Source organism: Phycodurus eques, chromosome 1, assembly GCF_024500275.1.
Source record: "Phycodurus eques isolate BA_2022a chromosome 1, UOR_Pequ_1.1, whole genome shotgun sequence".
In the NCBI taxonomy this organism is placed as follows: Eukaryota; Metazoa; Chordata; class Actinopteri; order Syngnathiformes; family Syngnathidae; genus Phycodurus; species Phycodurus eques.
The window spans coordinates 353,339-380,405 of NC_084525.1; the positions used below are offsets into that span (position 1 = coordinate 353,339).

A 27,067-nucleotide genomic window follows, 5' to 3' on the forward strand; every position below is an offset into this window, starting at 1 on the left:
AAAACAAACACATAATAAGCTTGAAGATAACTTGATTAAGCAATGGGACACTCTGTAGAACACTCAATTCTAAAAATATTTAATGGCTGCAGCCCAAGTCAGAGCACATGGACAACTAGCATTCAAAACTATGGCCCATTTTGAGGCTCAAATGAAGTTAACGTGCGAACATGTTTTGGGGATGTGGAAGAAAAAGCATAGGCAAATTCCACAAGCGCAAAGATTCAAACCCAAAACCTCTCGACTGTGGGGCATATGTGCTAACCGCTACTACACCGTGATGCCGCAGAATAATGATAACTTTGATTATATTATTCATAATAATGACCAATGAATACTTGTGTCCACATAGTGCTCTTCAAAGAGTTGCCAAATGTGAAACTTTGGTGTGAAATTGCTGTTGTTCAAGAGCAAACACAAAACACGCCAGCATCCAATCAGCAGCGACTGTTTCTTCAAACATGCAAGGATGGGGGGAAAAAAGGCAACATTTTACAACAACCCATCTGGAAGTTAGATTTCTTCCTAATGAAAGGAGACCCAGTATGCATTTTTTGTTTTCACAACTCAAAACAGATCCCGGGTGTCTTAATAAAAACTCGCTGACATTCTTCAGTCAAAATAAAAAAAGGATGAAGAATTAGAGCACACTTAGCCTCCATCTTGAACATCCGTCCATCCATTTTCTACCGCTTATCCGAGGTCGGGTCGCGGGGGCAGTAGCTTTAGCAGGGACGCCCAGACTTCTCCAAGTCCACAAAACACATGTAGACTGGTTGGGCGAACTCCCATGCACCCTCGAGGACCCTACCGAGAGCGTAGAGCTGGTCTACTGTTCCACGGCCAGGACGAAAACCACACTGCTCCCTCCTGAATCTGAGATTCGACTTCCCGATGGACCCCCCTCTCCAGCACCCCTGAATAGACCTTACCAGGGAGGCTGAGGAGTGTGATCTCCCTGTAGTTGGAACACACCCTCCGGGACCACCACCCCAGTCTGCCAATCCAGAGGCACTGTCCCCGATGTCCACGCGATGTTGCAGAGGTGTGTCAACCAGGACAGCCCCACAACATCCAGAGCCTTGAGGAACTCCGGGCGAATCCCATCCACCCCCGGGGCCTTGCCACCGAGGAGCTTTTTAACCACCTCAAACCCAGAGATAGGAGAGCCCACCTCAGAGAACCCAGACACTGCTCCCTCATGGGAAGGCGCATCGGTGGAATTGAGGAGGTCTTCGAAGTATTCTCCCCACCGGCATCCACAATCCACAAAGGTTGAATCGAGGCAACTGGACTTTATTGAATTTGTTGTGTTTTGTCTTGTTTTCCGAAAACATTACAAAATGACTCAGCCAATTATGCAATTAGGCTAACAATATTCAGGTGCAGAGTAAGAATGCCCAAACTGTGCATCATGTTACAGTGGCTTACGATAATATTAAATATACTTTTTAGGTGTAAAACATTTGCGATACAATGGTGTAGAAGATCCGTGCAAATGACGCATACAGTGGACACATAGATTGTGGAATAAATGCATAATGTGTCTCCTTTAAAAGGTTAACTTCACTCAAAATCAGCCCATCATCGAGAGTCGTTCATCTTTTCGATAAAAGTTCCAAAAATTTTTACAAATGCTAACAATTAGCACTGTGTCTAACTCAGTGATTCCCAAACAGTGTGTCATGTGCCACGGGAAATTATCCAATTTCACTTCACTCGTCAGAAAAATACTTATTTACCACAAATCATTTATATTTGTTCATCTGTCCATGCCACTGACATATAGTGACAGGCAGAACAATTAAGTGTTTTTCCACCAGATGGCAGAAGGTACGTAAAGAACGTCAATTGGATTAAATTGAGATGAGATCATCATTATTTCAGTATTTGAATCATTGCATTTATTAATTTCGATTTCAGACTTGCAATTGTTAAAATCACAGAGATCATTTAAATAGTAGGAATTCAGCTCTGAAGTAATGTCTATCAACATTCTAAAACCATTTTAGCAATGTAGAGGAAGAGGGGGGAAAAAAGTGAGCTCCATGACTCGAAAGAAATGACATCATCAAACTAATTGCTCTGACCACGGCTAGACCTAAGGTACCGTAAATCCTCTCTTCTATATTTTATATTTTTTTCAATGTTTTCAGTGGAGTGTGTCACTCAAACTAACACAACTCTGTTTCTAATAGTATCAGAAAATGACTTACTAATATCAGTTTTTCTTTTTTTAACTCTATACTAACTTACATTTCTTCTTGACCAGTTAGCATAGCAGCTAACAAAGTTAGCATGTACTCAGCAAAAAAATAACATTACCATTGATTTGAAGACCCTGTTACTATTGGAGTAATACTAAAACTAAGTTAGTATTAAAAAATGAATTAAAGTTTATGTAATTGTAAAGGATTTATTTTACAAAATATTTCAAAGTGATTATATTTTTTGGGGTACCTGAGTTTTTGTCACTGGGTTGCGCCAAACACAGCAAACTATATATAACATAAGATGGCTCATAAGATGTGTATCGTTGATAGCTGAGCTGGACGAATCAAATTATATGGTTGATGACCTTATTTGTTGTTGCTGCTGCTGTTGTTTTTCTTCTTCTTTTGACACCAAAACTATTGGTGTCTAAATTGTCCCCTAATTTTGGAATGACCACTTTTTGTGACATTTTTTAGAGGCGCGCTCGCGAATTTCTTCGAATGTAAAATATGAGCTCAGTGAACGTTGGGAAACACTGAACTAAGTTCACAGAGCTCTCAACTCGGGACAACTCAAGCATGTTGCAAGGCGACCCCCATTTCGCTGCCAATCGATCAGCTTTAAACGTTCGACTCAGCGGACAAACATGTAAACGCATCACTCACCTGAAGCGGGGCGAATCTTTGACACACTCCTCAAACTCCACCGTCATCTTGGCGTCCCGGTGGGTTGTTATTCGTCCTCACAAGTCGCGGAGCATGTCCTGGTTGTCCGTTAGGCTCTGTTCAGCTCGTTGACGTCTTTCAGCGGCCGTCTTTTCGAGCCGCCTCGCTCCCGCCGAGTGAAGCTTGAGGAGCCGAGCCCACACGCCCCGGCACCACGGGACGTTCAAGGTCCTCTCGCCGAGCTCTGACGTTCTAGCTTTCCAAAGCAACTGGAGATACACACAAAAGATGGTTTCCCCAAAATGATGAATACAACTTTAGCGAGTCTTTATGGACATAAGCGTTGGGCCATCTATACATTGTGTGTTATCTCGTTAGCATCCAGTGTTAGTGTGCATAATGTCGTGGCCGTGAGAATAACGATATTCCCAAATTCTTCATGAACGCAGCACACTTTCCGCCCCTCCGCGTTGGCATGAATGAATGAAGGATGACGTCACGCTGAAGCCTGTTCATTTTGGGGGAGGATAGATAGATAGATAGATAGATAGATAGATAGATAGATAGATAGATAGATAGATAGATAGATAGATAGATAGATAGATAGATAGATAGATAGATAGATAGCTTCATGATAGATGGATGGATGATGGATGCAGACAGAGGGATTGCGTTAGGCAAAAGTTATACATTGTACGTTTCACAGGCTTTACTGCAACCATGTTGCCACCTGGTGGCCAATACCACGCATTGACAGTGAGACCGCTCATATCCATCCACCTTGCACAATACAAATACACTGAACGAAAACAAATTATCGATAGATGGAATAATAGATGATGGGTGCATGGACGATGGATGGACGGTTTGGATGATGATGGATGGCACGAATGAAGAATGGGTGGGTGGGTGGGTGGGTGGATGGATGGATGGGTGGATGGATGGATGGATGGAAGGAAGAATATATGATGTATGCATGGACAATGGATGGACGGTTTGGATGGCAGGAATGAAGAATGGGTGGGTGGATGGAAGGAAGGAATGAAGGATGAATGGAAGATAGATAGATAGATAGATAGATAGATAGATAGATAGATAGATAGATAGATAGATAGATAGATAGATAGATAGATAGATAGATAGATAGATAGATAGATAGATAGATAGATGGAGGAATGAAGGAAGGAAGGATGCACCACCTTGCATAATAAAAATAAACAGAATCAATACCAATAATCTGCAGTAGAAAATCCAACCCATATGCGTAAACCCAGTGGTCCCTCCAACAGTGACCGCCAAATGTGACCCTGCAGAGCAGACTGCTTCTGATGGAGACCGACCAGGAAAAAAAAAAAAAAAAAACTCCAGGAATTTTTCCCTCAGTTTTCCTTTGCTTCAAGTTTCAGGAAGTGAGAAAGGAGGGAAAATGAAATCCAGACCACAGAGGCTTTGGGAGGCTGGGGGGCGGGGGGCAGCTCTCGGATCAGATGTCCAGACAGAGGCGGAGTTGCAACATTCAACTTCACTTGAGCTCCCATTTTCACACAAAAGCTCAGAACCGGACCAGCTGGGAGACCGATGTCCATCTGGAAGTGTGTGTGTGTGTGTGTGTGTACGTCTGTTAACAGTGTGTGTGTGTGTGTGTGTGTGTGTGCGGAATGAGAGAATGAGAGAATGAAGCGGGAGCGTCGCTGAGTCGGCAGAAGCTGCTGAGTCTGCGCTTTGGTGGCGTGGCGAACATGTGGAAGAGGTGGACGCCAGGAGAAGATGAGAGCGAGCGGGAGGACAACGAGGGCGGGACAAGCGGCGGGACGCTCCCGGCCCACCATTGAGCCTTGAACCCATGAACCGGACTCGTAGCGCCCTGCTCGGCCTCCCCCCTCCTCCCTCTCCCCCTCCTCCTCCTCCTCCGTCATCTTTCTCCAGTCACTTCAGTACCATGAGGTTCTCCTACCACCTCGACAACAACGCCGCCGGGAGGACAGGTGAGTAACTACAACAACAGCAGGGCTGGGTAAACCTTTTAGCCCAAGGGTCACATTTGATTTTGAAAATGGATGAAAGGGCCAAATGTAATTCGTAGCTGAGGTGAAATATATGTACATATACTGTAAAGAAAAAAGTTGGGTGAGCTCAAAATTTCAAAGGAACAAACTTCGATAACATTTTAAGTTTGGCTAACTAAATGTTTTCCCACATTTAACAACAAAGAAATACAAGCTTACAGAACTGTAGTGAACCCCAATTTCAAGATATGAGTAAAAACAATCATAAAAATGAAATCATTTAATTTTGGCAGCATGGTGTAGAAGGGGTTTCGCACGTCTGCCTCACAGTTCAGTGTGCGCTAGGCTCTCTCTGACAGCAGTGACATGTTCTCGGGGTACTGATGTCACGGTGATGTTCTCGTCCCCGAGCACCCTCTCCCCATCCCCCAATCCACTTAGGTCCACTTCCCCTGATTCCTAACGTGCAGCGAGCCACATGTGAAAGCTAAAAATAGATTCAGCTGCTGGATACACACGCACACACACTAAAAAGTGACAGTGAGTGAGTGACCCAGTGACCTAAAGAGAGAGAGAGAGAGACACACACACACCATCATTAGTGTGTGTGTTCATGAAGTGGGGTGTGGTGTGAGGTCAAATGTCAAGCCAGCAGATGTTGATGGCAGGGTGTGTTTGTTTTTCCTCAGATGTTGTAATTGTTTTTCAGATCTGGACCGAGGGAAGGGGGGGGGTTTAGGGGGGGGAGAGGTGCTGTTGATTTTATGACTGTCCTCTCTTTATCACTTCCTGTTCCATGTTTGCTACCGTGTGAGTGTGAGCATGTGTGTGTACGCATGTGTGTGTGTTAGGTGCTGGGTTGTTATTGAAGGTTTTGACAGTGAACATCTGGGGTATGTTTGTTTTGATCACCCAGGCCTTGCTACAGGGAAGTAGACCAGTGGAACTGCTAGATTTTTTTAGTAGCCACGTTCACAATCTGGTAGTGTAATACAAGAACCTCCTTGATCACCACCAGAACCTTCTGTAGAACAGGTAGAACCAGAGAACCTCTACAAGTTTTTTTAATAGCCACAATCACAACCTTGTAGTGGACTACAGGAACCTTCTCAATCCCCTCTACAACCTACCGTAGTGAGACCTAGAAACATGGAATCTCTAGAATCTTCTTAATTCATTCAAAACCCTGTAGTGGACTACATGAACCTCCTCGATCACCACTAGAACCTACTGTAGAACATCTAGACCGTATAACCACGAGAACCTTCTTAATAGCTAAATTCAAGAACATTGAAAATCTTTCTAACAGCCAGGTTCACAAACTTGTAGTGGACTACTTGAACCACCTTGATCACTACTAGAACCTTCTGTAGAAGATCTAGACCTGTACAACCTTTAGAACTGTCCTTATAGCCACAATCCCAACCTTGTAGTGGACTACCAGATCCTCCTTGAGTAAAACTACAACCTTCTGTAGAACAAGTAGACCTGTAGAACCTCTAGAACTTTCTTAACAGCCAGAATCTCAACCTTGTGGTGGATGACTGGAACCTCCATGATCACCGCTACAATCTTCTGTAACTCAGCTAGACCCGCGGAACCTCTAGGACCTTTCTAATTGCCACATTCACAACCTTGTAGTGGACGGCTGGAACCACTTTGATCGCCACTATAACCTTCTATACAAGATCTAGAACCCTACTAATCAGAATCAGAATCATCTTTATTTGCCAAGTATGTCCAAAAAACACACAAGGAATTTGTCTCCGGTAATTGGAGCCGCTCCAGTACGACAACAGACAGTCAATTGACAGAGAACACTTTGGAGACAGAAAGACATTTGAGAAAAAACAGTCACTGAGCAATAAAGGGTTGCTAGTTATCTGGTAATGCCGGTACATTTTATTTATTTATTTTTTTGACAATTGTGCAAAAAGATGCAGAGTCCTCGAGCACTTAGAGCAGTTCGAAAGACTAATATTGCAATAGTCCGGTGCAATGACCATTGTGCAAAGGGCGCCGAGAGTTCAAGCGAGTAGTTCTGGCGTGAGTGGCCAGTATTGGTCAACAACAGATATGCAAATAGCCACAATCACAACCTAGCAGAAACTCCTTAAGTTCGACTACAGCTTTCTGTAGAACATCTAGACCTGTAAAACCGCTACAGTCCGTTAACAACCTTGTAGTGGACTGCTGCAACTATCTTGATCACTACTAAAATCTTTTGAAGAACATCTAGACCTGTACAACTTCTAGAAGCTTCCTAATAGCCACAATCACAAACTTGTTTTAGACTACCAGAAAGTATGATTGCCATTACAACCTTCTAAAAAACATCTAGACCCATATAGCCTCTAGAACCCTTCTTAACCCTGCATTTACAACCTTGTCGTGGAGTACTAGAATATCCTTGATTGCCAGTACAACTGTCTGTAGAACTGCTAGATATGTAGAACCTCTCCTACTTTTTCAATAACCATGTTCACAACCGGCGGCACAGTGGATGACTGGTTAGACCGTCTGCCCTCACAGTTCTGAGGACTAGGGTTCAATCCAGTGTGGCCCCTCCTGTGTGGAGTTTGCATGTTCTCCCCGTGCCTGCATGGGTTTTCTCCGGGCACTCCGGTTTCCTCCCACATCCCAAAAACATGCTTGGTAGGTTCATTGACAACTCTAAATTGCCCGTAGGTGTGAATGTGAGTGGGAATGGTAGTTTGTTTGTATGTGCCCTGCGATTGGCTGGCGACCAGTTCAGGGTGTACCCCGCCTCCTGCCGGACGATAGCTGGGATAGGCTCCAGCACTCCCGCGATCCTAGTGAGGAGAAGCGGCTCAGAAAATGGATGGATGGATGGATGTTCACAACCTTGTAGTAGACTTACAGAACCTCTTTGATTACCACCAGAATGTCTAACATCAAGATCTCTAGAACCTTCTCAATTCCCACAGTATTGTCAATCACATAACATGTAACCACTCACTAAAAACAAAAAAACGACATCATGTCCCATCATGCAACCACATTTCCCACAATGCCCTCTGAAGCACTCCTTGAAAGCACTCCAACTAGTTGTCAAGGTTACAGCCAGTCAGGTTTGGAAGTTATCATTATTTTGTCATCTTTGGCGAAAATTGCGACGACCAATTGATGTCGACGCAGATTTGCTTCACCACTCGAAGTTGTCCCTAATGTTTTGGGTTACAGGCTGCTCCGGAGCAGTCATGTGATGTGACTCGCACATGTCTCGTTGAATTTGATCTCGTTGTCAAGGAGACCAAAAGTGAAGGGAGAAGAGGAGGAGGACAAGACACACCCCCTCCCCAGCCCTGTGAGGCTGTCTCTGCTGCACCGCCTGTCCGCCTGCCGGCCAGTCCGCTGGATTAAAATCAAGCGCTTCTAACCTACATCTCTGTCCAGATAGAAGCAGCAGTCTGCCTCCCTAATTCTCTCTCTCTCTCTCGCTCTCTCTCGCTCTCTCTCTCTCTCTCTTGCTCTCCCTCCCTCTGCGGCTTGCGCGCGCGCGGACCCGACCGAGGAGCCGGTTTCTCCGTCTTCTGCTTCTTTTTCTTATTCTTTTTCTTCTTTTTTTCTTTCTTCTTATTCTTTTTCTCCGTGCATGTGGACCGGGTGAGCCGCGGTCTGCCATCGTCAACATCGTCGTTCATGAGCGGCCTGGTGCTGTGTTGTGCGATGTACATGGACAGAAGCAGCCTGAGCAGAGGTGAGCGCGCACACACGCACGCACTGCGCTGCATTGGCGCGCGCGTGTATGTCGACTGTCACATTTGCACGAAGGGGGAAAAAAGAAACATCCGCATGGGCACGCGGTGACCGACATCTCGCCGCAGTGAATGTAGGCTAGTGTGGCGCGTACACATCACTGCGTCCGATGCCAGCAGATGTGTAACGCTCCTCGTCGCGTGCACGCGCTGTCGCGGATCGATTCCTTTGCCATATCGTAGTCGGTGTATCAAGCGTGAGCGCGTGCCTGCGTTCACTTGTCCTTCGATGATGATGATGATGATGATGATGATGGTGAAACCATCTTCTGTGTGCAGACACACCCCCTCTCTCGTTCACGCGTGCACTCGTCCGTGTGTGCACATTCGGCCCAGGCTAGGCAACATCAGAACCCCCAATGACCTCTAGAACCGGCACATTGGACACGACAACGCCACGCAAATTCAGAACCTGCACAGCCATGATTGGTTCCTTCAACATCACCTTGAGAAAATGCTTATGCCTGTAAAAGCATCAGTAGGAACATCAGTAGAACCTTCTTTAGATCAGAACACGCTTAATCACGATCAAAGCCTGCTGTAAAACCTCTATACCTGTAAAAACGTCTTTTGAACCTTCTTAATTCCCACGTTCACAACCGTGTATTGGCCTACCAGAACCACTGTGATCATCACTACAACCTACTGGAATATCTAGACGCATAGAACCTCTAGAACTTTCTTAATGCACAATTTAAGACTCTTCTAGTGGACGACCAGAATTACAACTTTATTCCGATTTAATCAGCTTGATCGGTATCGGACGATAATGAGCATTTTATGCTGATCGGCTTTAATGTCATAATTCACCGCAAAAGACATTTACTCCGCGTCGCCGTCGTATACAATATATTTTAATCCAATAGCTACTTTAATTTTAGCCTTGTCGCGTGTCTTTTGACGCCATTTACGATCACTGGGCTCTGTCAAATCAAACGCGACCGGATAGACTCGTTACCACGGCCATGACAACAACAATGGATCGTGTGTGTATTGTGTTGGTCAAAAAGAACAAAATGGGGAAAAACGTGTGGTGGTGGTGTTCACCGGTGTTCGGGAGAAGACGTTCGTTCAAGGATTGCTTGAGGTATGTATTTAAGGTATTTAATACGATAAGTAGCCAACAAAATGTTATGTAGTCTAGCAAGCTAGTGCTAGCTTCTAACGGTTGTACGTAAACATCCCGGCGTTGTCGTTCTAAAGTTTTGGTGTGTTAAGTAATTTAATTACAATAAAGTAACTTTAGGCGGCACGATGGACGACTGGTTAGAGCGTCTACCTCACAGTTCTGAGGACCGGGGTTCAATCCCCGGCCCCACCAGTGTGGAGTTGGTTTGAGCTGACTGATTAGAATACATGACCTGACTAGAGAATATTTTTGAAGATATTCCATATACAGTACACAAGTATATACAGTAAATGGACAAGTCATTTAAATAGACACATTGCTCCATCTTGTGATCGGTTATCGTTTTTTTTAAGCCCGCTGATCAGTGATTGGCCCCAAACATCGTGATCGTGTAAAGCCTAACCAGAATCTCTTTGATCACCACTAGAATCTGCTATAGAACATCTACACCCATAGAAAGTCTAACACCGTCTACATTCACATGTCGTGACCTAACAGAACCTCCTGGAAAACGCTACTATAGACCCGTAGGACGTCTAGATCCTTTTTAGCAAGCATGTTCACAACATTGTAGTGGCATACGCGAACCTCAATGATCACAACTACAACCTAGAGGAGAACATCTAGACGTAGAAACCTCTAGAACCTTCTTAATGGCCATGTTCACAGCCTTGTAGTGGCCTAGTAGAACCTATTTGATCATCACTAGAACATACTGTGGAACATCTAGACCCGTATAACCTCTAGAACCTTCTTAATGGCCATGTTCATAACCTTGTAGTGGTCTACCGGAACCTCATTGGTCACCATCCGCAGTAGAACATCCAGAAATATATAAACCTCCAGAATAGTCTTAATGCCCAAATTCACAACCTTGTATTTGACTACCAGAACCTCATTGATCACCACTAGAACTTGCTTTAGAACATCTTGACCTGTAGAAACACTGGGACCTTCTACATTCACATGTGGTGGCCTACAAGAACCATTTTGATCGCCACTCTAACCTGTTATAGAACTACTACACTACTCTAGTAGTGGACCACTAGAACCTCTTTGATCATCCTATGATTAAACATCTAGACCTGTAGGACCTTTAGACCGTTCTTAATGTGCACATTGACAAAAGTGTAGTGGACTACTAGAACCTCTTTGACCACCACTAGAACCTTCTGTAGACCATCTAAACCGTACAACGTCTAACGCCTCTACACCTGTGAACTATCAGTAGAAACATCAGTAGAACTTTCTTAATATCAGAACCCACTTGATCACGACCAGAGTCTGCTGTAAAACCTCTACGTCTAACGCCCCTACACCTGCGAACTATCAGTAGAAACATCAGTAGAACTTTCTTAATATCAGAACCCACTTGATCACGACCAGAGTCTGCTGTAAAAACCTCTACGTCTAACGCCCCTACACCTGCGAACTATCAGTAGAAACATCAGTAGAACTTTCTTAATATCAGAACCCACTTGATCACGACCAGAGTCTGCTGTAAAACCTCTACACCTGTAAAACCATCTTGAGAAATGCCCCCATTCACAACCTTGTAATGGCCTAACAGAACCACTGTGATCATCACTACAACCTACTGGAACATCTAGACCAATGATTTCCAACCTTTATGGGGCCATGGCACATATTTTACAATTGAAAAATCTCACAACACACCAACAAACAAAAATGTCACAAAAAGTGGGTACATTAATTACTGTATGTACGTCCTACCATCTAACAGAATAGCATTTTTGTGTTCTGTCTGTCACTATGCCTCACTGGCATAAATAGATGAACAAAGATACATTATTTCTTGTAAATAAATATTTTTTTCAGCAATTACGTAAAATTGTATCATTTCCCACGGCACACCTGAAGAGCGCTCACGGCACACTAATGTGCCCCAGCACGCTGGTTGAGAATCACTGATCTAGACCCATAGAACCTCGAGAACCTTCTCAATGCACACATTCAAAACTGTGTAGTGGACTACTCGAACCTCTTTGATCACCACCAGAAACGTCTTGTAGAACATTTAAACCGTACAACCTCTAAAACCTTCTCAATTGCCACATTCACTGTGGCATTTCTGGAACTTCCTTGATGTTCACATTACCAAACGCAGAGTGTTTAGACCTGTAGAATTTCTAGACAATTTAACATTTACAACCATGTCATGGTGTATCAAAACTCATTGAAGAAGCTACTGTAGAACATCTAGCCCCGTAGAACCTCTATAATGTTCTTAATGCCCACATTCATAACCTTCTAGTGGACTACAGAACCTCATTGATCACTACTAGAACCTGCAGTAGAACATCTTGTTCCAAAAAAAACCTTGGAAATCTCCTTAATGTTAATATTAACAACCTTGTAGCGGACTACTAAAACCTCCATGAACATCACTATAACCTGCTGTGGAACATCTTGACCCAAACAAACACTAGAAACTTCTACATTCAAAACCATATAGTGATTGAATATGTGGTTAATTCCAAAATGATGATTGTTTAATCCACTTTTTTAGGGGAAACATCCAAGGGTCCTGTTGATGCATTCATTCAAAATTCTAAAAAGTTATTAAATTGAATGAGTTTTATTACTTTGAGAAAGTAATTTAAATAGTTATGCTACTATTACATTTTCAACAGCGTAACTTGTATTTGACAGCTATATTTACAAAGTAATCTTCCCAAACCTTGACGTGAATTAAAGGTCATTTGAGCAGTTTTGTTATTTCAGAAGTGAGTATCAAACTGGTAGCCTTTCGCATTAATCAGTGGCCTACCCAAGAAGTAGCTTTCAGTTTTAAAAAAGTCGGTGAGGCCTGCTCTAGAGCCTTCATAGTGCCCACATTTACAACCTCGTAGGACCTACCAGAACCTCATTGACCATCAAACAGAATCTACTGTGGAACATCTACTCTGGACCTGTAGCTAACACAGCTAACATTTCTATACTGAAATGCTGTTGTATGTTTCTGGAGCTAGGAAGATTATGTTCCACCTAGCATACTAACTGATGCTAGCTGTGAGTACTCAATGACAAGTCATGATCTTTCGACCCTGACCCCCCTGCTCCCCCACACCCCCTGCATGCCAGGTCCCCCATCCTCCTTGAGTCCAAGCTTGCTGGCAAAGAGTCTCTCTCTGGAGCCTCCTTGTGGCTCCCAGCAGCCCTCCTCCTCCTCCTCAAGTTCTGCCGGGCTCCAGGAGGAGGAGGTGAATGACACGGGACCACCACAGTTTAGTAAGAGCCGACTTCCTCTTCTCGGACCCAAGCCTCAAGGTAAGCACCACCTACTGTCGACAGCAGCAACTACACATGAATGACATCACTGAGTGACCTTGACTCGCCCCTTCTGCAGTCCCCCCCAAGCCGCCCCACCTGCAGCATCAGGTGGGAGCGTTGAGGACCCGACCCCGGGCACCAGACAAGCCGCTGCCCCCTCCGCCACCCTGCAAGCCCCCCCGTCCTGAGGACCATGCTTCACCGACCTGCGTCCTGTCACTTATCGAAAAGTTTGAGCGGTGAGAGATGTGTTATGGTGTTGTTGCTGTCATGGTAATGTCCACGTCATGTGAATGTCACCATTATGAGGGTGTCACCGTCATGGTGATATCACCATTTTGGTGATGTCATTGTCATGGGGATGTCACCTTCATGGTGGCATCACCACAAGTATGAATAGAAGACTAGATACGCCAGGACTCTGTAGCAGCCCGACTCAGCAACATTGCCATGTTGGTGGGGGCAACATTCTGATCAAAGGCAATAGATGTACATTGAAAATAAATCATAATTTGTTCATTTCTCAACCGATTTTTTTATCAACGTAAAAGCCTGTGCTATTATTAGTTCATTCCCAGGTCCCTTGTTGTGATTATACGGCGTTGTGATTATACGACGTTGTGTGCACAATGTGCAGGCATGCTTGTTATTTTGGTTTTTGTGCCGTCCACAAACAAGGAATGCGCTGACACTTTGCCCCCACTAGCTTAGCGTCGCCGTAGGCACGCAGCTCAAAAGGGCGAGTCGCATCAAACCCATTGTTCATATCTCTGAGTGTCATCGTTATGGTCACTGTCACGAAGATGTCACCGTCATGGTCACTGTCACAAGGACGCAAACGTCTTGAGGATGACAACATCATGGTGGTGGTGCCGTCGAGGTCACCGTTATGGTGATGTCACCGTCATGCTTTCTGTGACAAGATTCAAAGCGATGATGTCATCTGACAGGCCGCCATGTGACGTATTGTTTTTTGTTTACATTGTTATACAATACACTTTTTAGTATATTTTTACTTGTATTGTTATTGTGCTTGTTGATCCATTAGTTATTGTACTTATCAATGTTGCATTGCTACATTTGTGATTGTATTTATGGATTCACTAACATGTTTTTATAGATGCATATACAGTAGATACATTATCATGTTTAATGATGCGGTATGTTAATAGTTTAATTATCATGCTTATTGAAACTTTATTTTTATTGATATGTTATCATATAGATAAATTATCATGTTTATAGATATGTCAGGTTTATTGATGCGGGTTAGGGTTTATTTTGACGTTATCATGGTTATCGATGGATTATATTTATTGATACATTCTCGTTTATTGATTCATTATCATGTTTATTGATACATTATCATGTTGTCTTGTTTTTTGGTATGTTATTAAGTTTATTGATACAATATGTTTATTGCTAAGTTATCATGTTTACTAATGTGTTGCAGTGAGCAGATCATCATGGTTCCTGACATCACCTGGTGGGGCTCTGTGTCCCCGCCTCCTCGACACCCCCTTATCTCGACCTTCATCTCCACCATCATCATCGTCAGCCCCCACCGTCCCCGAGGAGGAGGAGGGGCTCCCCGAGCTCAAACATCACGATGACGTTGTGGAAGAAGTGGAGGGGCCAGAGGAGCTGGCATCTGTGGAGACGAGCAAGCATCCGCCGCCCGACCAATCGGGTCTGCCGCCCGAGCGTTTGTCCATCCCCTCCTCCTCGCAGACCGATGGCAAGCTGGCTAATCGCGACAGTGGCATCGACAGCATCAGCTCACCGTCACACAGCGAGGAGCTCTGCTTTGTGGGCGTGGACGACAGTAGCGGCAGCGGCGGCGTTTACTCCTGCGGCTTCCCCCGACTTTCCAGCTCATCCTCGTACGCCGGCGAGGGAGAGGACGGTGAGGCAAGGGGCGTGGCCAGGAGGAGGGACTTCTCGGAGGATGCAGACAGCGACCTGGATGAGGAGGAGGAGGAGAGTGAGCTTACCTTGGTGCTTCCAGCCCCCAGACAAGACTTGGCTGAGGTAAGACAGGAAGTTGTCATCTGTCATGCGATGACCAGCTTCCTACTCATTGTAATGACAATGACGCATACAGTGGTTCATTTGAATGAGAAAGTACAGCACCCTGAAACCGGTTGCTGTGGACAGTGAACAGAACCTCCTTCATCACCACTAGATCATCTATACCAAAGAAACTCTAGAATATTCTTACAGGTGTCTTATTTATTTATTTATTTAGTTAGTTAGTTAGTTAGTTAGTTAGTTACTTAGTTAGTTAGTTAGTTAGTTAGTTAGTTATATTCAAACACACTTTTTCTTTTATTTGGGATGTAATATTGTCTCTATGGTGCCTCAGTATGTGTGTGAAATATGAATTAAAATCGTATAAACAAAGCGGATACAAAACTGGGTCAAACAGAAGTAGCTGTCAGAGGTGCCCTTTCTGGACACTCATATGACAAAACCAAGGTGTTTTTTTATTTTATTAAATTGACACTTTTATACTAAGTCCATGTTAGAGGGTCATTCTATGGAGGTCTAAATAGTCAAAATCGGGACCTTTAATACCCACGTTCTCAACCTTGTAGTGTACTTCCAGAACCTGTTGAGCACCACTAGAACCTGCTGTGGAACATCGAGACTGTAGAACCTATAGAACCTTCTCAATGCACACATTTACAAACTTGTAGTGGACTACCAGAACATCTTTGATTACCAATAGAAACTTCTGTTCAACATCTAGATTTATAGAACCTACAGTATAACCTCAATAGACTTTACACCGATCTGATCGGCGTTATCAGTATCGGTAATAATAATTACATAATAATACAAAATAATAGTAATTAGCATTTTATGCTGATCGGCTGATCGGCTTTCCTGTCATAAGTCGCCAATCCGTTCAATGATGTCGTCGATCGGCTCCGCACAAGTCATTAAACGCCGCGTCTTCGTCGCGTATGAATCCAAAAGCAAGTTTATTTTTAGCCTTGTCACGTGTCTTGTTGCACAGTACTGTAACTATCTGACGGCCAATAAAGTTTTTTCAATCTTGTTGGTGAAAAAACACGTCGTAGGTGTGGGACTATTTTGCGGTGTCTCAGACAAAACAACACCTAAGTTATTTGCAGTCTGTGCACAACTGAAGTACGTCGTGGGGAACGTCATCTAAATGCTTCAACACAACAAATTTCCGTCCAAATAGCTGGGACAGTGAGAAAGTTAGAATAAGCATGTCATTAACAGTATTCATTAAAATAATTGAATTGAAATAAAGTAATTTAATTACAGTAAGTTAGCACCCATTATTTCTGTCAGTTGTTATGTTGATTTGCTCTAAACTTATGTCAGTGGCCAATCCTTGAATGCCCCCTTGAGGTCATTATTGTTTTACCTTTTCTCTAAAATGCTAGAGAATCATTTGAGCTGGGATGGAGCACGCCCGCAACCCTTGTGACGATAAGCTGTACAGAAAATGGATGAATGGATGGATACCGTACACAAGTATATACAATAAATGCACAAGTCATGTAAATAGACACATTGCTCCACCTTGTGATCGGACCGGTGATCGGTTATCGTTTTTTTTAAACTTGCTGATCGTGATCGCGGCACGGTGGACGACTGGTTAGAGCGTCTGCCTCACAGTTCAATCCCTGGCCCCGCCTGTGTGGAGTTCGCATGTTGTCCCCGTGCCTGCGTGGGTTTTCTCCGGGCACTCCGGTTTCCTCCCACATCCCAAAAACATGCGTGGTAGGTTAATTGACAACTCTAAATTGCCCATAGGTGTGGATATGAGTGTGAATGGTTGTTTGTTTGTATGTGCCCTGCGATTGGCTGGCAACCAGTTCAGGGTGTAACCCGCCTCCTGCCCGATGATAGCTGGGATAGGCTCCAGCACGCCCGCGACCCTCGTGAGGAGAAGCGGCTCAGAAAATGGATGGATGGATGGATGATCGGTGATCGGCCCCAAAAATCCTGATCGTGTAAAGCCTACTTCTCAATACCCATATTTCCCAATTTATAGTGGATTCCCGGAACCTCTTTGCTCACCACTAGAACCTCCTGTTGAGAACTAGAAGCTCTAGAACTTATTTAATTCCAGGACTTGGTGATCATTCTTTATCCTCGATATATTTTGACCAATGCCTGTCACAGAGCAATATTACTGAGAATCATCTCATCATGTTTGACAGTTGTCCGTCCAGCAGAGAGTGTTCAACATCGCCAACGAGCTCCTTCACACAGAGATCTCCTACGTTTCCAAACTCCACCTCCTGGACCAGGTCAGTCACCACGGCAACACACCCCTCACACAGGGTCCAGACTCGTCGACTGATGAACTGCTGTGCCCCGCAGGTCTTCTGCGCACGACTGTTGGAGGAAGCGCGCTCTCGCTCCTCCTTCCCATGCGACGTCATTCACGGAATCTTCTCCAACATATGCTCCATCTACTGCTTCCATCAGCAGTTTCTCCTGCCGGCCCTGCAGAAGCGCATGGAGGAGTGGTGAGCTGGTTTCAAACTACATGACTTGACAAGAAGTTTTGTGTCGTGTGCGCAAACCTGGCAACCCACCAGTCTGCTATGGTACAGAGTGCGGAGGCCACCCACCACATGAAGAAAGTATCAGACAAAGAAAAAAAATAACTCTTTCAATGAATAAAAAAAAACATTGAAAGAATTTCCACATAATTAAGTGGTTTTAAGCATTAGGTAATTCTATTGGTCAATCTTAATGTACTTGGGTTGGGGCACCGTAATTCATTGTCTTTAACTAAATTACTAGGATTGGGTCCAAGTTACCTTGAATAAACTTTATTCAGGGTAGTACAGTTTGCTTCTGTCGGTTTGGTCTAGTATAGCTAAACTAGGTAGAATTCACATCTGTGGACAATGTAGTTTTCAATGAACCTACCATGCAGGGTTTTGGGATGTGGAAGGAAACCAGTGTTACCTGGAGAAAACCCACACAGTTATGGGGAAAACATGCAAACTCCACACAGGAAGGCCAGAGCCCAGATTTGAACCCACAACTTCAGAACTGTGAGGCAGATGTGCTAACCAGTCAGCTACTGTGCTGTGCTACGGCTGTTTTTTCAGCCTTTTGGAATTATTATCCAGGACCAAGTTCAGCCACTGTATTAAGTGAAAAAAAAAAATTCTCCAGCCCGGTTTGGTGTCAAGGATGCAAAATAACACAAAACAAACAGGAGATATTGGAATGAAATAGTATTCCAGGCAATATTCAAACTAGCAGTTACAAATATTGCTGTAAAAAAAGATTCCAAAAACTATATAACTGTTTTTTTCCCCGTTAACATTTGCACAACATATGACAATGAAAAAAACATTGTGAGATGATTCTCACTTATATTTTGAGGACTTTTGTTGATGGTTCGTTCCCATCTCATTCTGTGAGTTTCTTCTGCAGGGCTCCGCCGAAGCTGTATTTTAGTTCTGGAGGTTAGCTCAGGTTTAAAACAGACAAGACCAAGCAACATTGCCACTGCAAATGGCACATTTTTCAAGTTTTCCAGCACTGTTACTCGTCCGCACTTGTGATGACCTCTCAGCATAGAAACGTGACTGCCTTGTGTTATTTCAACATGAAAGCTTCTTGCAAATTCTACCTGATTGAATCATTTTCCACATACAAACCTGAATTGATTACCAATTACATTTTAGACTTAAGTCAACGAAACAGCCAGCCAATATCCTTTTTGGAGTGTAGCGGGAACTCTGAAATAGATTCGCAGATTATGCTTTTGACCAAATTCTTAGGGACTCGAACCCACGCATCGGAGACATCCTGCAAAAGCTGGCGCCCTTCCTGAAGATGTACGGAGAGTACGTGAAGAACTTCGACCGCGCCATGGAGCTCGTCAACACGTGGATGGAGAGGTCGGCTCTGTTTAAGAGCATCATACACGACATCCAGGTGACCGTCGCCTATCGCCACCATAGACATACTGTATACACATCGACACCTCAATGAGCAGGTTGGCCTGTTGCGGTGATATGTCAGTGTGTGCGCCATATTGGATGTGGCAGATCTGCCCTGTAAATTAATGCAAGTAAATGGACTCAACTTCATAAAGCGGCAACCTATATTGTGAAAAGATGAATGCATCTCATTCATTCATTTTAGTAAATCAGTAACAATGTATGTCACTTTTAATCGGATTATTGTAAATGTTTACTCCTCGTGTGTTTAGGATAAAGATAAGTACCAAACCAATCAGAGAACGTTGTAGTCCCATGTGAAGGGTCCAATCCAGAGGTTTTAGTCCCGACTGTGTACTAGCCCCAACAGTAGGTTTTCGTCCCCAGAGAGATGTTTGTAGTCCTAAGCGAACGGTCTATAGAATGTTCTTGTCCTGATTCTAGTTTCAAGAAAAAAAATCTAATATGAGAGAAAGTTGAAGTCCAGAGAGGAGGTTCTGGTCACGAAAGAAGGTATTTGCTCCAAGATAGTGTTCTAGTTCCTAGATACTGTAATAATCTCATCCCAAGAGGTTTTAGTCGACAGTGTACTAATGTGTTCGTGTGTATGTGTGTGTGTCAGAGGGATGAGCGCTGCGCTAACCTAACGCTCCAACATCACATGTTGGAGCCGGTCCAAAGGATTCCTCGATATGAACTCCTGCTCAAAGATTATCTACACCGCCTACCGGAGGACGCGCCGGACTACAAGGATGCTCATAGTACGCACGCACACATGCACACACAGACATGAACACACACGTGCACATACACAACACAGAGGTCCCTTGGCAGTTTAGCAACCTGAGTAGAGAAAGCACCAAAGCAGATTGATAAGGATTTGATATCAGAATCAGAATCATCTTTAATGAGAATTGATCAAATGCTAACCTACTATCGGCTAGTATGCTAATATATTGCAAAATAGCAACCTGAGTACAGAAAGCCCCAAGGCAGATTGATAAGGATTTTACATCGTGCTCTTTTATAAAATACTTTTTCCAAGAAGAATTGATCAGTTGCTAGCATGCTAACAACTAGTATGCTAACATGCAGCCAGATAGCAACCTGAGTACAGAGAGCCTGAAGGTACTGTTGATGTAGAAAAGGTTGAGATTTTGCCAGTTACTATATTAATAACAACTGTTCAAATGCTAACATGCTAGCAGCTGGTATACTAACATACATAGGCCTATAGCAAGATAGCCGCCTGCGTACAGAAAGCCCCAAGGCAGATTGATATTGATTTGTCATATTGTCCTCTTACCAATTACTGTATAACTGTCAATTGTTCACATTCTAGCAGGTGGTAAGCTAACATATAGCAAGATAACATGTTATCTTGTTCTGCGTTTCGAGAACAGGTAATAGAAAGTGGAAGGACATGTTAGCGTGTTGGTTGACGTCTTGTGACACGTCGTCTCTGTCTGCAGAGTCTCTGGAGCTCATCGCCACAGCAGCTGAACATTCCAACGCCGCCATCAAGAAGATGGTGAGAACTTTTAGTACCGTTTCCCAGAATGGACGGCGGCAGTTGGGACTGACGGTTTTGTGACTTTCAGGAGCGAATGCGGAAGCTGCTGAAGGTCTATGAGCTCCTGGGCGGCGAAGAGGACATTGTGAACCCGACCAACGAGCTAATCAAGGAGGGGCACATCCTCAAATTGTCCAACAAGAACGGCACATCGCAGGATCGATACCTCATCCTGGTGCGGGCTCCTCTGTCTTCTACGTCTTTGTTATCAACACTCGCGGGAAGTCTAACCCAATGGTTCTCGAACCGGGGTCCCACACTTGGTTTAAAATTTCTAACTTGTCAATGAATGACTGGATTCCAAGGTATAAAAGAGAATAAGGGGCTTTTGGGGATTCTCATTTTTGATCAAGAACTTTCCTTTCCTATCCGAGCGAGATGAGGCGGAAGTACTTGGAGGATAGGTCGTTTGAATTCTAAAAATGCTTCGGAAAGATGGATGCAACTTTCAAGCCAGGTTACTCCTGACCGACCTTTACCAAAGGAAAAGAGATGTTTTACTCACAATCCTAAACAGCAACAATATTTAGAGCAAAAGACCACCAACGAAGTTTACAGAGTATGCGAAGAAGCTCGAGTTCCACGCTAGAGACTCACTGTCTTTGCCAATTTTCAGCCCCAATGACTCCATGATTGCCTTCCACTGGGCTCCCTTCTTGTCATATGTGAAACTTTTTTTTTTTTTTTTAAATGATTCCGTTCATGTTGTCTCTTTCTTAACAGAAATTAAAGTCGCTTTTCTTTTTTAAAAAAAGGGTCCGGTTTATGAGGAGGTCCTTAGGAAAACGTGCTACCCTGGCCCCCAAAATTTTGAGAACCCGTGGTCTAACCCTCCTCGTGCTTCTCCAGTTCAACGACAGGCTGCTCTACTGCGTTCCCAAGCTGCGTCTAATTGCACAGAAGTATGGCGTCCGCGCTCGCATCGACGTGGACGGTATGGAGGTGAGTCGCTTGTTCAATAATCCTTAGAAATCCTAACCTGACACCATGGCATGATTATTACTGATGAGCCGTACGGTTTTTTTTGTACTCGGGTTGCTGTCTTACCAACTGCCAGCATGTTAGCATATTAGAAATTCTCGTTTGAAATCAAATCCTTGTCTTCCTAAGGTTTTTGTACTCAGGTGGCTATCTTGCACAATTTGTTAGCATTCCAACTGTTAGCATTGTATCAATGCTCATCATTTTTTTCTCTTTTTACTGTGCAGCTGAAGGAGACGAGCAGTGCAGCAGTTCCTCGGACCTTCTTGGTGTCGGGCAAGCAGCGTTCGCTCGAGCTGCAGGCCAGGTAATGCTAATGCTAATGATCTCAGCACGCACAACTGCGCGACCTCTGGTGTTTCTTCTGCTCACCTTTCTTGACTCGCTATGTCTTTGCAGGACAGAAGAGGAGAAGAAGGACTGGATCCAGGTAGAGACAAAACATTCTGACAGGCAGGAAATCAAAGAACATCACTGAGCCTACCAGCCAATCAGAAGACATGCATGTGTGTGTGTCTGTGTGTCTCTGCGTGTGTGTCTTGCAGGCCATCCAAGCCACCATCCAGAGACACGAGCACACCATGGAGACATTCCGTCACCTGACTTGTTCGCTACGAGATGACGAGTCCACACCCCCTCACTCCCCGGTAACACACACACACACACACACACACACACAAAATCACACATTCTTGACAATGACATGAGTCGAAATGTTTTTTTTTTTCTTTATCTTTTTTTTCCTCCATCTGGGATTTGCTTGATTTCTCCTGATATCAAACAAGCGTTTCCCCTCCAGCATTAAGTTGCACAGAAATAATGAAAATGCTTCCAGATAATGTGAGTGCAAGGGCATCTCTTGGGAAAAATGCCCCTTTTGTCAAAGCATGTGCCAAGTAGGATCCTTAATAAATGGACATTTTACATTTGCAACAAGTTAACATAAAATGAATGGTGTAAACCCCGCCTCCCGCCCAAAGATAGATGGGATAGGCTCCAGCACCCCGCGACCCCAGTGAAGATAAGCGGTAAAGAAAATGGATGGATGGATGGATGGATGGATGAAATTAAATTATATTTTCATTTCAATGTAATTACATTTCCATTGAAAATGTAATTACATTCAATAAACTGAATAAAAATAAGTGGCTACTTTTGCTTATGTCCATCAGAGCTGTGCCGAGCTGGGCAAGCGTGCGCCGACGCCCATCCGTGAGAAGGAAGTGACGTTGTGCATGAAATGCCAGGAGGCATTCAACGCCCTCACCAGGAGGCGCCACCACTGCAAGGCCTGCGGTCACGTGCGTCCAATCGCAGCTCGCTTGCTCCGTCATCGAGCCGACCGACCGTAGCCCTCTAAGACTCCTTGTCTCACCTTCAGGTGGTTTGTGGGAAATGCTCCGAGTTCCGTGCCCGCCTCTCCTACGACAACAACCGCACGAACCGTGTATGCATGGACTGCTACGCCATGCTGGTCGGCGTGTCCCCGCCGCCTTCCGTTGTGGCCGGCGGCAGCCAGAGGAGGCGCTCCATCCTGGAGGTGAGAGTGATGTCAAGGTCACAGTTATGGCGACCAGTAGACTATGAAAGGCGAAAGGCAGCAAAATGAGTTGCTCATTTTCAAGCGTCGTTGTGACGTAGTTATGGTACTCCTTATTCAAAGACCTGCCCACTCAACTCAAGTTCGCATGACGCTGCATCGCGACAGCCAATCTAGGTCGAGAATATTCACGTCTTGGATTTCTTGAGCATAACAATGGAGAATAAAATGACCCAGTCCAAATTTCATCAAACCTGATGAAAGGACATCAAAGATGATTTAAAAAATATATACTGTATGCAGGTATCACAGTGGCATGAGACCTTTAACACTTTTACTCATGACTTACCACCTCTGGCTGTCACCATAGAAACAAGCTTCGTTGGCGGCCGAGAACAGCGTCATGTGCAGCTTCTTGCATCACATGGAGAAAGGGGGCGGCCGGGGCTGGCAGAAGGCCTGGTTCATCATCCCCGAAAACGAACCCCTGGTGCTCTACATCTACGGAGCTCCTCAGGTGGGCCCTGAACGCACCATGAAGACACATGGGAAGTTTTCAAACTGCTTTGGGTGGATATATACATCAACAAGACAAACAATCAAATTCACACCTACAATGAACCTAACATGCATGTTTTTTGTTTTAATGTGGGAGGAAAAACCAATGCAAGCACAGGGAAAACATGCAAACTCCACACAGGTAGACCCAAGCCCAGAACTGTGAGGCAGATGTGCTAAGCACTCGTCTACCATGCTGCACAGACCTGAAAAAGCATATGCCTAATTATATAGAGGATGGATATAGAAGGATATAGAAGATTTTGTCCTCATTGCGCGCACCCACAATTACCCATTACCCAATTACCCGTGTGTTTTCAGGACGTGAAGGCGCAGCGCAGCATTCCTCTGATTGGCTTTGAAGTTTCCCTCCCGGAGTCATGTGACCGCCTGGAGCGTCGTCACACCTTTAAGATTTCCCAGAGTCACCTGACGCTCTACTTCAGTGCAGACGGCGAGGAGCTCCAGCGCCGATGGATGGATGTCCTGTCCAGGGCCGGGAAAGGGGAGGAGCCCCAGCTTCACCAGCCAATTGTGGAGAGCGTGGAAGAAGAGGGGGAGGAGCCGGACGGGGCGGAGGTCGACAACACGTGATTTGATTGAATGAGTGATGACGTCGGGGGGTGGTGCCGACCATTGGAGCTTATTTAACCTGCATGGACACAGGGTGGAACATTACCCATAAGCCTCTGCACAGCTGTGATGTCACATGCTGACTGAAAGCACAATCCTATGCCTCCTGACGCCGCCATTTTGTTTTGATAACATCATCCACTACACATAATGCTCTGCAAAAGGCAAGTCATGACGCCCCACCCCAAATGGAAGAATCTCGAATGCAGCGTCAGCGTGGCGGCGATGTCCTGACGGGACATGCTTGGATGCGATCGTTAATTGTGACTTCATAATGGCCATTATTCATTTAATTTTTTTTATTTCAGGTTTTTATTATATTATTTCATTCCATCTCGTGTTATTGAAGATTTAATGTAAGAAAACAAATCAAGAAACTAAACAAATGTGGTGGACACACAGAGGAGAAACCAGGATTTAGACGGAGCCCGTTTGCCATTCTCTTCTTCTTCTTCTTCTTCTTCTTCTTGTCATTCTGATGATTTGATGTTGGATGTTTTGTCTGTGTGTTTGTGTGTGAGGGTTTGTGTGCGCAGGTGCATGTGTGTGTGGTTTACTTGGTACCGAACCAACTTTTGTAAATATAATTTATTCACCTGCAGTCACATGACCATGTCAGCAGGAGGGAAGAAGTCGGGAGCACCAAGCCTCGCGTAGCAACTGACTAGCTTCCTGGGATGGAGCAGGCTCTTTTTGCTAAGATAGGCAAATCTTATTCTGGAACTTTGATGGTTTTTGTTCATTAGGATCACTGCATTTGTGGGAATGTTTTTTTTCCCCATACTTGGCTTTCATTATGTGTTTTTACTATGTTGTTTTTAGGGTTAAGCCTAGAGTAGCGATTCGGGGGGCATGCTCTTTGTGCTAAAATAGGCTAATCTTATTCCGGAACATTGATGATGGTTGTTTATTAAAATAACCACATTTGTGTAAAAACTCTTTTTTTTTTTAAGACTTAACTTTGAAAGCGCGGTTTTAGCCAAGCGTAGCCGCTGGCTAGCTTTCTGGGAGGGATAAGGCTCTTTGTGCTTAGCTAGGCTGATATTTTCCTGGAACTTAATGTTAATTCATTGAGATCACCACATTTGTGTGAATGTCTTCTTGTTTTGTTGCCAACTTAGGTTTCAGTGCGTGTTTTTAGCATTAAGCCTAGCGTAGCAACTGACTAGCACCCTGGGAAGGAGAAGACTCTTTGTGCTAAACTAGGCTAATCTTATTCTGTAAATTTTATGAGCTTTGTTCATTAAGATCACTGCATTTGTGGGAAAATCTGTTTTGGTTTGTTTCCAACTTGGCTTTCACAGTTTGTTTTTACCATGTTGTTTTTAAGGCTAAGCCTTGCCCTTTTTGCTAAACTAGGCTAATCTTATTCCGGAACTTTGGTGGCGTTTGTTCATTAAAATCATAGTGTTTGTGCGAAAGTCTTTGTTGTTGTTCTTTCCAACTTGACTTTCATGCTGTGTTTTTAGCGCCAAGCCTAGCGTAGCAACTTAGTAGCTTCCTAGGAGGGACCAGGCTCTTTGTGCTAAAATAGGGTAATCTTAGTCTCGAACTTTGATTACTTTCATTAAGATCACTGTTTGTGTGAAAGCCTTTTTTCAACTTTCTTTTGACTTTCACTGCGCGTTTGTTGCCTGTTGGTTTTAACTTGTGGCGCTCCTCTTCCCTCAGTGATGTTAGAAGGAAATGGCCTTACAGTTGATCATTTTTTTAATGTACTCTGAAGCTTCTGACTATGTGTCTTTGTGCTTTAGTCGACATGGTGCTGAATGCTAGATGACGTCTATTGCTGGATGATGACAATTCCTTCCCTTCCGCGAGCTAGCGGACAAGCTAGGCTGATCCTTCCAGTCGCGTGACTCGTTCTAAGTGACAGCAGACGAGCGGGGCTGATGTTTACACGTGGTCACAATGTGGCGCTGTGAGTTCTGAGTGAACTTGTGCCAAATGCAGTGCTCTATTGTAATAATGTTATCGTTGTTGGGCTTCTTGCCTCTGGTGAGTGTGTTTCTATTTTTACAGTTCACACGTAGGGTATCGTGGACTGTAAATGGCTGCTGTTACCATGGAGACCAACACATCTTCAAATTAAAGTCACGTGAATGGACTTTCTGTTACAGCTTATCCCTAATAAAAGATCTCTCGTTCTAGTAAGCCCTGAATTTTTGGGAGCCCCATGTTGCCATAGCAACCGCTAGGCTCCTAAACCTGCTCTTTGGTGTTGTCGTGGTAAACACTAACATCCACACCGTATAGTGTCTTGTTGCTATGGTGGGTGCCAAGTTCCAGTGCTGCTTGGTTGCTGTGGCAACAGCAGTGAGAGATTGACGATTCATGAGTGTGATTGGTTAGTGGCCGGCCACTGCCTTCCTTAAACCTTGTCTGTCACTTTGCCTTGTGAATGACATCACGTGTTAAAGAAATTAAAATAAAGCATTAACAAAAGGATCGGCCGACTACTGTCTTATCTCCCCCCAAAAAATACTCTATATAAGCCCCTATGTTTTTTTCGTTTTTTTTTTTTCCAAGTGCCCCATTTGTTTTTAGGTCATTGTTGGGTGTGGTTAAACAAAAAGTTAAAAAGCGTATGTAATATATACAAACTTGTTTAGTATTTATTCATAAATTATGTAAATATGAATGCACATTTATATCCATTTATTTTGTTTATTTAATTAATGAAATAGTTCTCGTTTAGTCGTAGTATTCATAATTTATTTAATTTATTTGGTGTTTTTTAA

General features: G+C 44.1%; 2 protein-coding genes across 6 annotated transcripts in view; one reads left to right on the forward strand and one right to left on the reverse strand.

The window, feature by feature from the left end:
• The window catches only part of LOC133399183 (arf-GAP with coiled-coil, ANK repeat and PH domain-containing protein 3-like), a 37,876-nt gene extending 33,649 nt beyond the window's left edge, over positions 1–4,227 (reverse strand). For all 5 annotated transcript variants that reach the window (XM_061670544.1, XM_061670526.1, XM_061670508.1 and 2 more), the window contains exons 1-2: positions 4,110–4,227; positions 2,880–3,148 (exon numbers count right to left, since the gene is read on the reverse strand). In XM_061670544.1, the coding sequence (XP_061526528.1) occupies positions 2,880–2,926 (47 nt within the window). In that variant the 5' untranslated portion in view covers positions 2,927–3,148; positions 4,110–4,227. The remainder of the gene's footprint in view (positions 1–2,879; positions 3,149–4,109) is intronic.
• fgd1 (FYVE, RhoGEF and PH domain containing 1) lies at positions 3,830–26,774 on the forward strand. Its single transcript, XM_061670483.1, is given in 19 exon segments — positions 3,830–4,864; positions 12,899–13,084; positions 13,164–13,326; positions 14,541–14,571; positions 14,573–15,118; positions 17,293–17,382; positions 17,456–17,604; positions 18,880–19,036; positions 19,664–19,802; positions 20,514–20,572; positions 20,643–20,789; positions 21,464–21,556; positions 21,823–21,902; positions 21,995–22,025; positions 22,141–22,242; positions 22,768–22,896; positions 22,977–23,135; positions 23,506–23,652; positions 24,015–26,774. Coding segments are annotated over 19 exon segments (2,823 nt in total). The 5' UTR covers positions 3,830–4,722; the 3' UTR covers positions 24,288–26,774.
• The last annotated feature ends 293 nt before the right edge of the window (positions 26,775–27,067 follow it).